General features: G+C 45.2%; 1 protein-coding gene across 1 annotated transcript; it reads right to left on the bottom strand.

Annotated features, from left to right (window-relative positions):
* Nucleotides 1–2747: 2747 nt before the first annotated feature.
* Nucleotides 2748–3275, bottom strand: LOC131244241 (uncharacterized). The gene has a single exon (XM_058243879.1). The coding sequence runs from the start codon at nucleotides 3273–3275 to the stop codon at nucleotides 2748–2750; it is 528 nt and encodes a 175-aa protein (XP_058099862.1).
* Between the last annotated feature and the right edge of the window lie 8163 nt (nucleotides 3276–11438).

Genomic DNA, 11438 nt, shown 5'->3' with positions numbered 1-11438 from the left:
ACCCACTGAATTGATTACTCACTCCCACTCTGTGACGGTATTTTAAAACACTAACCAGACCCATTTATAGATGCAGGTGGCTCAGGGGCAGAGGAGCCTGGTGAGGCGAGCTTCGATGAGGAGGACGAGTTATCCTACTACCAGTTAATGGAGGGCTCACCGCCAGCTTGAGAGGCGGGATTAGATCACTGAGTAGGAGGGCTCAGCTCTATTCTTTGGACTTGTTATTCTTTTGAAATTTTGTTGGACAACGTCATATGCACCCCTTTCATATTTTTGGACATGTATATAGATGTATATTTATTTTTCGCTCATTTCAGTAGACTGGCGTGGTTATGTTTAATGCTCCAGGAACCTCCAGGCTGCGCAACTAAACCTGATTAAACGTATTAATGAAATCGGTTAAAAGTAACTCTCGGGAACTCGGGAGTCGAGCGTACACGCGACCCCCGATTTTCAGGGTGTTACAGAAGACCACCGTCGTCGCCAACCCTCCAGTCAGGCATCACTTCATTCTTACACCTCCCTTTTCATTTTGATGAGCCATTCATCCTGGTCTTGTATGGAGATCATGTGTCGGACCAGGGTTGGCTCTGCAGCCAACAGAGCTACGTAGTCATCAGGTTCGTCGAGGGTGAGTTGGATTTCGAAGTCCTGTACGAATTTCATCATTTCCCACTCCTTGATCATCAAGGTGGCTACCAATTCGTGCTTTTTCTTCCGACTCAGAGCATCGGCCACAGAGTTTGCCTTGCCGGGGTGGTATGAGATTTCGAAGTGAAAATCTTTAAGAGTCTCCATCCACCGACGCTGACGCATGTTCAAGTCCTTCTACGTGAATATGTATTTCAGACTCTTGTGATCGCAGAATAAATGAAAATCTTCTCCGTATAGGTAATGCCTCCATATCTTTAAGGTAAATACCACGGCCGCCAACTCCAGGTCATGAGTCAGGTAGTTCTCTTCATGCTTCTTCAACTGACGAGAAGCGTAAGCGATTACTTTGTCGTTCTGCATCAAAACCCAACTGAGGCCCAACTTCGAGGCATCACTGTATACCACGAACTTCTCTCCTTCTTGTGGGAGAGTGAGAACCGGCGCAGAAGTTAATCTCATCTTCAATTCTTGGAACGCTGCCTTTGCATTTTCATCCCATGTGAACCGGGCATTCTTCTTCGTCAGTTGCCTGAGCGATCGTGCGGTTCTGGAGAATTCCTTAATAAAGCGTCGGTAGTACCCGACCATGCCCAGGAAACTCCGAACCTCGGTCACTGTAGTGGGCAGTTCCCACTTAGATATTGCTTCCACCTTAGCCGGATCGACCGCTATTCCTTCTGCCTTTACTACATGCCCTAAGAATTTCACTTCTCGTTCCCAGAACCGCATTTGGACAACTTTGCATACAGTTGGTTATCCTTTAGTGTACTTAAGACCGTACGCAGATGATGTTCATCCTCCTCTTGGCTCTTGGAATAGACCAAGATGTCATCAATGAGCACGATCACGAACCAGTCTAGGTAAGGCATGAAGACTCAGTTTATGAGGTTCATAAAAATCGCTGGAGCATTTGTGAGACCAAAAGACATAACCAGGAACTCGTAATGCTCATAACGAGTTCTGAAGGCCGTCTTCGGGATGTCCTCATCCCTGATCCTCAGCTGGTGATATCCTAACCGCAAGTCTATTTTGGAGAAGTACTTGGCATCTTTCAACTGATCAAATAGATCGTCGATACGCAGTAGGGGATATCTGTTCTTGATTGTTACATCGTTCAGTCTCCTGTAGTCTATACAGAGACGCATCGATCCATCATTTTTCTTAACAAAGAAGACCGGTGCTCCCCAGGGAGAAACACTGGGACGGATAAAGCCCTGAGCGAGCAGCTCATCAATTTGACTCCTTAACTCTTTCATCTCGCAAGGTGGCATGCGAAAGGGAGGGAGTGATATAGGAGCAATCCCTGGCTTGAGGTCGATGCAAAAGTCTATCGCTCTTCTAGGGGGTAGCTCTGGTATTTCTTGGAATACTTTGGAAAAATCTCGTACTACTGGTATCCGACTAATGGTGACTTCTGCTGACTCGGCTTCCTCTAGAGCCTGTAAGCTCTCAAACTCTCGGCGCCTGCCCCCTCCTTTCACGGTGAAGGAGGCACACCCTGGGATGGATATTGTCACCGTTTTGTTGCGACAATCCATGACTGCACGTACCAACGTGAGCCAGTCCATCCCGAGGATGATGTCAAACTGCTTAATTGGCATGATAATTAAGTCCACAGTAACCTCGCGACTCGCGAGCGTGAGGGGATATGCTCTACACATTTTATTAGTTTCTACAAATTTACCCATAGGGGATGCTACAATTAAGGGGGCATGCATCCGAGTTGTGTTCAGTTCTAATCTAGATGCAATAGCAGAATCAATGAAAGATAGAGTTACACCAGAATCAAATAAAGTGAGTACAGGGGTACTGTTAATGTGGGTGGTACCATGAATGGTCTGGAGGGAGTCCTGTTCAGCCTCTGTGGCGGCGACAGCATATACTCGCGCAGGGGGAGCCCTCGGCTAATGTGGGGGCCCTTGCTTGGGCTGTTGAGGCTTAGGCACTGCCCTTGCTGCTGTCTGGTTCTGCATTGGTCGGTGCATCCGGGGCGGAATACCCTGATCTCTCATCCGCTGGAAGCAAGCCTGGGTGTTGTGGTTCGCCTTTCCACAGTAACCACAGCCTCCGCCATGGGGAAAAGGCGGCGCTCATGAGACCAATGGTCTAGGTTTCCCCGCAGGGATGGGCGGAGCAGGAAGAGGTTGCCTTGGTCGGAACGGGGCATCCCGAGTCGGCTGGCTGGAGTGGACGGTGCGCTCAAAATCTTTCTCCAAGCGCATTGCCTTGTCCACCAATTCTGGGAAGTCCCCGAAATCCCAAGTGCATAGCCGAGATTGTATCCCGGGCTTCAGTCCTTCTTTAAACTTCTCCAGTTTGTACTCCTCATCCTCGAGGGCCTTAGGTACGTATCGTGATAGCTCATCAAATCTCACCTCATACTGGGTGACTGTCAAACTTCCTTGTTCCAACTTCAAGAACTGCGCAATCTTCTCGCTGCGACACGACCGTGAAAAATACTTCTCCAGGAACTTTGTTTTGAAGCCAGCCCAGGTCCAGGCGTACCCAGTTGGCACACTTCTTTGTACGCTTTTCCACCAGGTCTCGGCCTCTCCCTCAAGAAGGTATGTGGCCCAGCTGACCTTTTGAGCGTCGGAGCACTCCAACGGTCTCATCATCTTGGCAATCCTTGCCAGCCAATGTTCGGCCTAAACCAGGTCAGGCGCTCCCCCGAAAGTCGGTGGTCAAAGCCTTAAGAAACGCTCGAATATGTCGGCGCCTCGTACCTCCGTATCACGTGACGCTCCCCCATGACTTTGCAGGGTTTCCATCATTAAAGCGTGCGAGTCTTGTTGCTACTGCATGAAGGCAGCCTGCTGCTGCTGCATAGTTGCCGCCATTTGTGTGAAAGCTGTGAAAGCGGCAACTCCCATCTGTGTGTCCTCGTATATGTTGGCTGCGGGTTCGGCTGATGGTGTTCGTCGCCTGAAGTATGGTGAGGGCAGGGAGAGTCTCCTATACCTTCCGACCTTGTGTCCCCATCTGCCATTCTAGGCGGAAGGCTTGGTGTATAAACAGGGTTGCGCTCCCTTCTGCACTCAGTTGATGGAATGGGGTGGATGTCGACCGTGTGGGCCCGACGTGATCGTGTCGTGGGTGGAATGGCCTCCTGTGAGATCAGATTTCGTGGTTCAGGAATAGAAGGGTGAAGAACAGCTCCTAACTAATGTGAAACATTATAAGGGGGAGAATTTAGTAGTTGCATGGCGAGGGAGTTCCTTATTTAGTCAACACTTGTGGTTTGGATTTTTCAAGGGAGCTAACGTTTTTGTTTCTAAGTTCAGATGACTAACTTATCATTTCTCAAGAAGTTCTAAGTTGTTCCTGAGGGGGCCTAAGTATTCTGTTTCTATGTTCATTCATCCTAACTAATTTTATTTTTTTTCTTTTTGTCTAAGTTAATCCTTTAAGGTTTATAAGCTGGTCCCACAACCAGGCTGTCTCATACTCCGCTTTGATACCAACTTGTAACGCCCCAGTTTTCGAGACCTGAGTATATCACTCATCTCTTGAAAACCTAGGTGTTAACTGATAAGCATAAGGATAATCAAACCCAAATTAAAGTGTGATTAACGGAACTAAGTGTAGTATAGATAAAACCCAAGCAGCAATAATATCCTGGGCCACTTAGTTGGGGCCCATATATAAAACCTTAATTCTCAAAATGAACCGAAATGTTAATAAACAAATAGGCTACTGATTTAATCCAAAATAAGTAGTTGCCTCTTGGTATGACTCCTCATTGTAAGCCTCCTCCTCGGCCTCCGTCGCCTCTGGCTCCTCCGCAACTTTCTCTGTTCCTATGTCCTTTGTACGGTTTGAATATTGATGAATTAGTGACCAACTCAGTGTGATCTCCCGCTAAGATTACACAACGCCGCCCTAAACAAGGAATAGCATAAAAACATACAGATAATCTAAAACACAATAGATGCAGTCTTTTTAAATGTATGAATGTATGAATGCAATCGTCGGCCCGGGTAAAACATCCACACGGCCTATGTCCCGGGAACAACATCCAGACGGACATCGGGGTTGCCACCCAGGGATAAAACTGGTTATCAGCGCAACATGTAGCGTAATCACAGGGCATGATAATCCGAGTCAATATCACAATCGAATGACTAATCATAAGCGCAATACACAATGTAATCGCAGGGCAGAGTGATCCAAGTCATCGAAATATGCCATGTATGCATGACTTGTCAGCCCATTATTAGTCCATTTGTAAACAACCAATTTGAATAAGCTCACGGTCACTACGGGCAGCACATGGCCCAGCGTAGGTCGACGGCTAGGGCATAGTGTCCCATTACCACCATCCCCGGCCCATGAGACTACCGTCTTAGGGTGTATGTAACACCTACTAACATGTGGTCAATCAATTCAACATAAGGGGGATACCACCAATGCCGACCAGGGGTGAATAGTTTGAAATTAACCAAGTGGCGATTTAAACATGTCAGCATGAATGATTCAAAACAACGAGTAAACAACGGTATTTAGAAGGGTTATGGAGTCCATTCCAAGTCAGTTAGGTGAAACCACACATGGATGGTAAATCCCGTGGTCAAACACCACAACCAAAACCTCCATGTCAGGGGCCTACTCATGTGACAACCAATCTAGTTACACCCCAACCACGAACTCTCCTTTACTAGGTCTTCCCATGAAGAGATTTTAGCAGTATGTGTGTCATAGCAACATATATAAAAATAAAGAATGACACATGTATTCTTATCAATATACAACAACTGAATTTATATGACATAAAGGACTAGATTATTCACTTAAGCAGTTCAGAGAAAATTAAGAATCTAAACAATAGTAAGCATGAGAATCATCATGTTGAAACAGATAAATCAAGTGAATACAGTTTATTTTCACATATACTTTATCATTAATCTAGCTAGCCATTTACTTTAATAAAGCTACTATTTCTGGTCTAATTAAGGGTAGAAAGCTTAAGGGGAAAGAATCATCACCAGTCAAGGCGTAAAAATGCTCCCAGAGGCAAGTTCCCTTGAGAAGATGGTGGATCTCTACTACCCACGTAGCTCCCTATACAAGCTTATTTATGTTAGTTAATGCGCTATGAATTTTTAATACATTAGGGTTGGAAGGCCCTAAGCCAAGTTGCTTGGGTATTGGCCAAGGGTGATCAGACCCACCAACAGGTGGTTCTATTTTATTCAAGCTGGGCCCAAACAGGGACGTATCTGCTCATCCTAACCCAGGGCCTGATATTGTCTTGAAACAAGGCTCAATCATAGGCTTGCAGTGCAGCCCACCAGAGATTTATGTGGAATTTACTAAGGCCCACCTGGTTGGCAGTGTGGTGTGGCCCATTTGGGCTTCCCACAAGGTGCGGCCCATTGAGATTTAAATCTCGAGTGAAATACACAGCGGACGGTTGTGTGGAGAGTATATACATCATTGTAGGGCCTTCACGGCACCGTCCAACAATGGACAGTGGAGATGATCCCCCTGGAAAAACTATGCGTGGGTCCCACGTAAACATGGGTGTCAAATCCGAACGGTCCATAAGATGTAGAATCCTAAGAAACCTTAGGGGGTGAATTTTCACCCTGATCTAAGATTCCGGTGGACCATAGCAAAGATAAATGCAGTCCAAGGGAAGAAACTGTTTGTATTAATCATGGCTCACCCAAGTTTTGGTTCAAGGTAAAACTGGGAACCAGGGGGTTTTATGAGGTTCTGCTCCAAGTGGACCATTCAGATTTCCCAGACTCATCATAGCTGATGAGATCTCAACTTTTTGCAATCAGTTTATGTGAACTGATTGGCAGAGGAGTGTTTGGCGTCCTCTGTTTCAACATTCTGGTGCTGACATGCACCGTGTATTTTCTTCACAGGTGGGTCCCATGTGATTGGTGGACCCCACATCCCATAGTGTATCAGGTGCAGGGTGGGTCCCACCTAGCTGGCCACACAGGTGGACGGTGTGGATACGCATCAAAGTGGACCACGTCCTGACTTTGGACGGCCCCTGACGTACGGCTCACCTGGATCTTGGTGCCGCCCACCAGCAAGGATGCTGGACCGTGGTGGCTTGATGCGGCCCATAACCTTTATATGGAGTGGTCCACCTGGTCTGAAGGAAGACCAAATCAATGAGCAACACCTGACCTGAATGCAAGGTGCAGCCCGTTAACGTTGGGTGAGGCCCACCTGCAATTTTCGTAGAGCCCAAGACCGGCCCACCAGCATGTAACGTGCATGGATGACCCCTGATGTCGCAGTCTTTGGAGGACCGTCTCCAGTTTAAGCATAACCCATCGGAGGGCTGGTTTCACTGTCCATCAACGGCCAACCCATGGCCACTATCAAGGCCTGATAGACGGCAGATTCGGGCCCGCATGAGGGTGGTATCAGTCCATCCCTATGGTCATTTGTATGGCCATCAACTTGGCCGGTTCCTAGCTCAAAACAGAGCTAAGTTCAGCCAATGCACGACCATTATTTGGTCATGGCTTTGGCCCGATTTCAGCTCCAACAGAGCCGATCATGTGGCCTGATGGACGATCAGAGGTGGCCTGCTGGATGATCCGGTCTCAGCTCCAAACAGAGCTTCGTATCTCCCTGTTCTTGGACCGATGCTCGACCATTGTTTGGCCGGGTCTTTGCCCGAAACAGGTGCTGCAACAAGGGGTCGGTTTCCTCACCGCAACAGCGCCATGCATTGGCTCAGTTCCGGCCAAAACAGGGTCCCTTTGCTTAGCAAGCCTCTCAGTCCATCCCACGGTCATTGTCTAGCTTGGGATTGGACTGAACAACGTTGGTTTCTGGCTTTGTTTTGGTCATGATCTCAGCCATTATTTGGCTGGATTTCGAACCTAACTGTGGCTTAATATTGGCATGAAACCTGGGCTATTGCTTGGCTGGTTCCTAAGATGGAAAGACAGCCATTATTTGGCATGTTTCCTGACACAGCCCCGACCCAAAACTTAGCCATTTCTTGGCTTCGTCTCGGTCCAGGAACGTAATACTTACAACTTACAAGAAAAGAGGAAGGTAAAGGAACGAGGTGAGAGTGTTTGACAGGGCCAATTACTGCCATTTTTTTTTTACTTACGTTGAAGCAGAGGGTCGGCTCCCTTTTTCTAACTCTCTTTCTTCTTCCTCCCTGGCATGGATTCAAGGGCTACAGTGTGCCCTTTTTATAGTCTAGGGAGAGAGGGATGGACGGTTGTGATCGTCCTCACTGTGGACGGCTAAGATTTGTCCTTCCTAGAGAGGAAGGGCGGCCCTCTCTCCCTCTTCACACCACAGGTTCTTGGTCGGACGATTTTTAGGCTAAGATGGACGGTGGCATTCAATCTCCTTTCTCCGAATATAACGGGTCAAACGGCTATACCGTTTTGATGGTGTGGGTTCCATGAAGGATTTGAATGGTTTAGAATGCTCGGAAAACGATCATGGTGGCCCACTTATAGGTTTGAAGTTAGTCGGTTTGAAACAGAGAGAGAAAGGGCGGGAAGATAGTTGAGAAATGCTCGGTCAGAGCTAGTTTGACTGAGCCATTCATTTTAGTACTCCTCTTTCACAAGCACTCTTTGTGCACATGCATTATATAGGGGCCCACTGAAATGTGATTACCACAATCTACTCCGTTCATTTGTATTGGGGGACATTACTCAGAGATCCTGGCTCACTTTGGGTTGATAGTGAGGCTCAGGTGGCCCATTACACACATCCTTGGCCATCATTGGCTCAATCGTCATGATCCGTTGATCAGGTGGGCCTGATAGACTTTTTCAACGGTTAATATAGGGTATTAGTTATGATGAAGGCTTCGTTTGTAGCTAACGAATTCTAAAGTGTTGGTGACAAGTGTGTTGCACCAGAATTAACTAGCATAATGGCTTCAAACTTTGAGTGTTCGAGTGGTCTCACCTTCCCGATTGTCGTCGGGAGTATTCTGGCTCCTGGAGACCCTGATGAATGACTCTAATGTCGACGGGAATCCTCATTCTGTGTATGTCGAGACAAATTTGATTAACCCAATCTGTTTTAAGTTAATGTGAGTTTAAAAGATAACACTCGTGTATTGAAGGTACGGGGTGTTACAGTGCATGTTTAAAAAAAAGAAAAAAAAAAAGAAGAGAGAGAGATTATGTGAATGTTAATAGTGCTATGAACGGCTTGGATGGCATATAAACATCATAGCCTTTTTACAGTGGATGTTTTCGTTCCCACTGTCCGTTGGCCTACCCCACCTAATTTTGTATCCAACTGATTTTTAGAATCATGTCTTATTGCGGCCTTTCAAAACACATGGACAGAGTGGAGTTGTCATCAATATCTCTGAGGGCCTCACACAGCCCCAGGCATGGAGTCACAGGCAATCAGCTTTCCTCAATTTTTAGCGAGTGGGATTACATAGCGTATGATACATCATGAAGGTTGGTGGTATGTGGTGCTGGAAAAGCTTTGCAGCTCATCATGATATATGTGTTTTAAACATGTTGTCCATCCATTTTGCCTGATATTAGGGCATGAGCCTAAACATGTGGCATTTTTAAATCTTAAGTGGACCACATTACTGAAAAACACCATTAAAACTTCGAAAGGCCCAGTGTAATGTTTATTTGCTATCAGTCTTGTTAATTATGTCATGCGAACATAAATGAAAGGAAAACACAATTATCAACTTGATCCAAAACTTTTATAGCTGTAATGAGCTTTAAATGGTGGGCATTCAATTGTGACCGTTTCCTATGATGTGGTTTGCTTAAGATTTGGATCTGCTCGGTTTTTAGCTCATGCCCTAAATTGGTGGATGCATAAGCACATACAAAAATAGTATTAAAAAAGATTAATACAAAAATAATAATACTAAAATGAGCTAACAAATGGATGGGCGGCGTGGATAAGCATCACATACATTGAGGTGGGCCTCACCACAGGAAAACAATAATGATTCCAAATTAATGATCCCCAACAAGTTTGAATCACGTGCTTTGGTCTAATCGAGGTTTGGATTTTCTTTATTTTCTGTGTCATGTTATAAAATGAGATGAAAATTTTGATGGATAGCTAGATAAAACACATATATCACAGTGGGGCTCGGAGCTTTGATGCCAACTAAGTGGCGGGTGTTGAGATCACTGACCAATTCGAATCCTGCCTCAGCATATTTAGTAAACTTTGTGGGCCCACCGTAATGTATATGTATTATCCGCACCGTTCATTCATTTTTCCATATCATTTTAGGACATCATCTAAAATGGAAAACCATGTGCATTATATATATATATATATATATATATATATATATATATATATATATATATATATATATATATATAAAATGTATTCTCCATATCGTCATGTACATGTATCATACATGATAACATATCATTTTAGGATATGATCCCATCATATCCAAAGTTCAAGTGGATCTAAGAACCGAATCAAACTGAGCTTCAAGCGAGGCAACAAACGAATATGACCCAAGCTTTTTCAAACTAATCCGAGTCGAGCTTTCGTGCCCAACTCTGATCATGGTGTGGTAGTAGAGAATTTTGCAACACCTGTACTAATGGGCGGAGTGGATGTCACAGCATGTGCCCCTACCAAGGAAGTTCTTGTGATCGGAAGCTATGTGAGGCTTACGAGATGTCCATGAGAAATCCACTCCGTCCATTAGTTTCTAAACCTCAAGGTAGGATATGACTCCAAAAATAAAGCAGATGCAAAACTCTTGTGAGCCACACAACAGGAAACAAAGCTGAATGAACGCCTATCATTTGAAACTTTGTGAAGGCCACTTAAGTTTTTAATCAGGATGATATCTATGCCTCCGTCTTATCCCAGTTTTAGTAAAATTATTAACGGTTTGGATGGCATATAAGCATCATGGTGGGCTCCCTGAAGTTTTCAACGGTTGACATTTCATTCTCATTCTTTCCTTTGGTGAACCGGACGTGAGATTTGTATCTGTCTGATTTTTGTATTCCTGTCCTAGTGTGAGGTTGAGAAACTAATGGACGGAGTGGATTTCTCACAGGCATCTCCGTGGGCCCCACATCGCTTCCAACCACTGGAATTTGCAGTGGCAGGGCCATAGGCAATCGGCGTCCCTGCGAGTACCGTTGTTGTAGTAAACCTGCGTCCGTCCAGTTTTGATGACTCGCAGTATTCGATGCATGTGAGTTCATGGTTCAATGTCGTACATTTTAGGCCGTTGATCTGACAAAATGCACACCCGGGGTTCCCAAGATCCTGGCCTTTCAATCACTGGCCCTTTAAAAAATGGCTTTTTTAAACCGTCAATATCTAAATGAAAATATTACAATCCAAGGATTAAAATATTGCGTTGCAGAGATTTTTGGGCGCCCCATCAACAAGTAGACCCGTCAAATAGACGGTTTGGATCACAAAAAACATGCCCCACATGTATCGAATCTTGTTCGTCTATCTGCAAGGCCCACTATATAAACTGTTTTCAGCACGGAAACATGCGCCATTGAAAAAGCACCAAGTGGCTGCACGAGGTGCTTGCAGCCGGGCATTCCATGTTGCACGTGGTTGAATCCAGGCCATTCATTTTGGTCTGCTTGCATCTTGATGGAACCACTTCATAAGTGGGGCCCATTAGTGATCCAGACCGTTTATTTAATTCCTTCACCGTTCAGATTGTACGTCTCAACTCTATGACTGCTATTTTGGAGCATTTCAATGGTTTTTTTTTTCTAACATTGATTTTGGGCCTATATATATATATATATATATATATATATATATATATATATATA

The sequence above is a fragment of the Magnolia sinica genome, chromosome 4 (genome assembly GCF_029962835.1).
Source record: "Magnolia sinica isolate HGM2019 chromosome 4, MsV1, whole genome shotgun sequence".
NCBI lineage: Eukaryota > Viridiplantae > Streptophyta > Magnoliopsida > Magnoliales > Magnoliaceae > Magnolia > Magnolia sinica.
The sequence above is the reverse complement of the archived record's forward strand: the minus strand, read 5'-3'. Positions and strand labels throughout refer to the sequence as shown.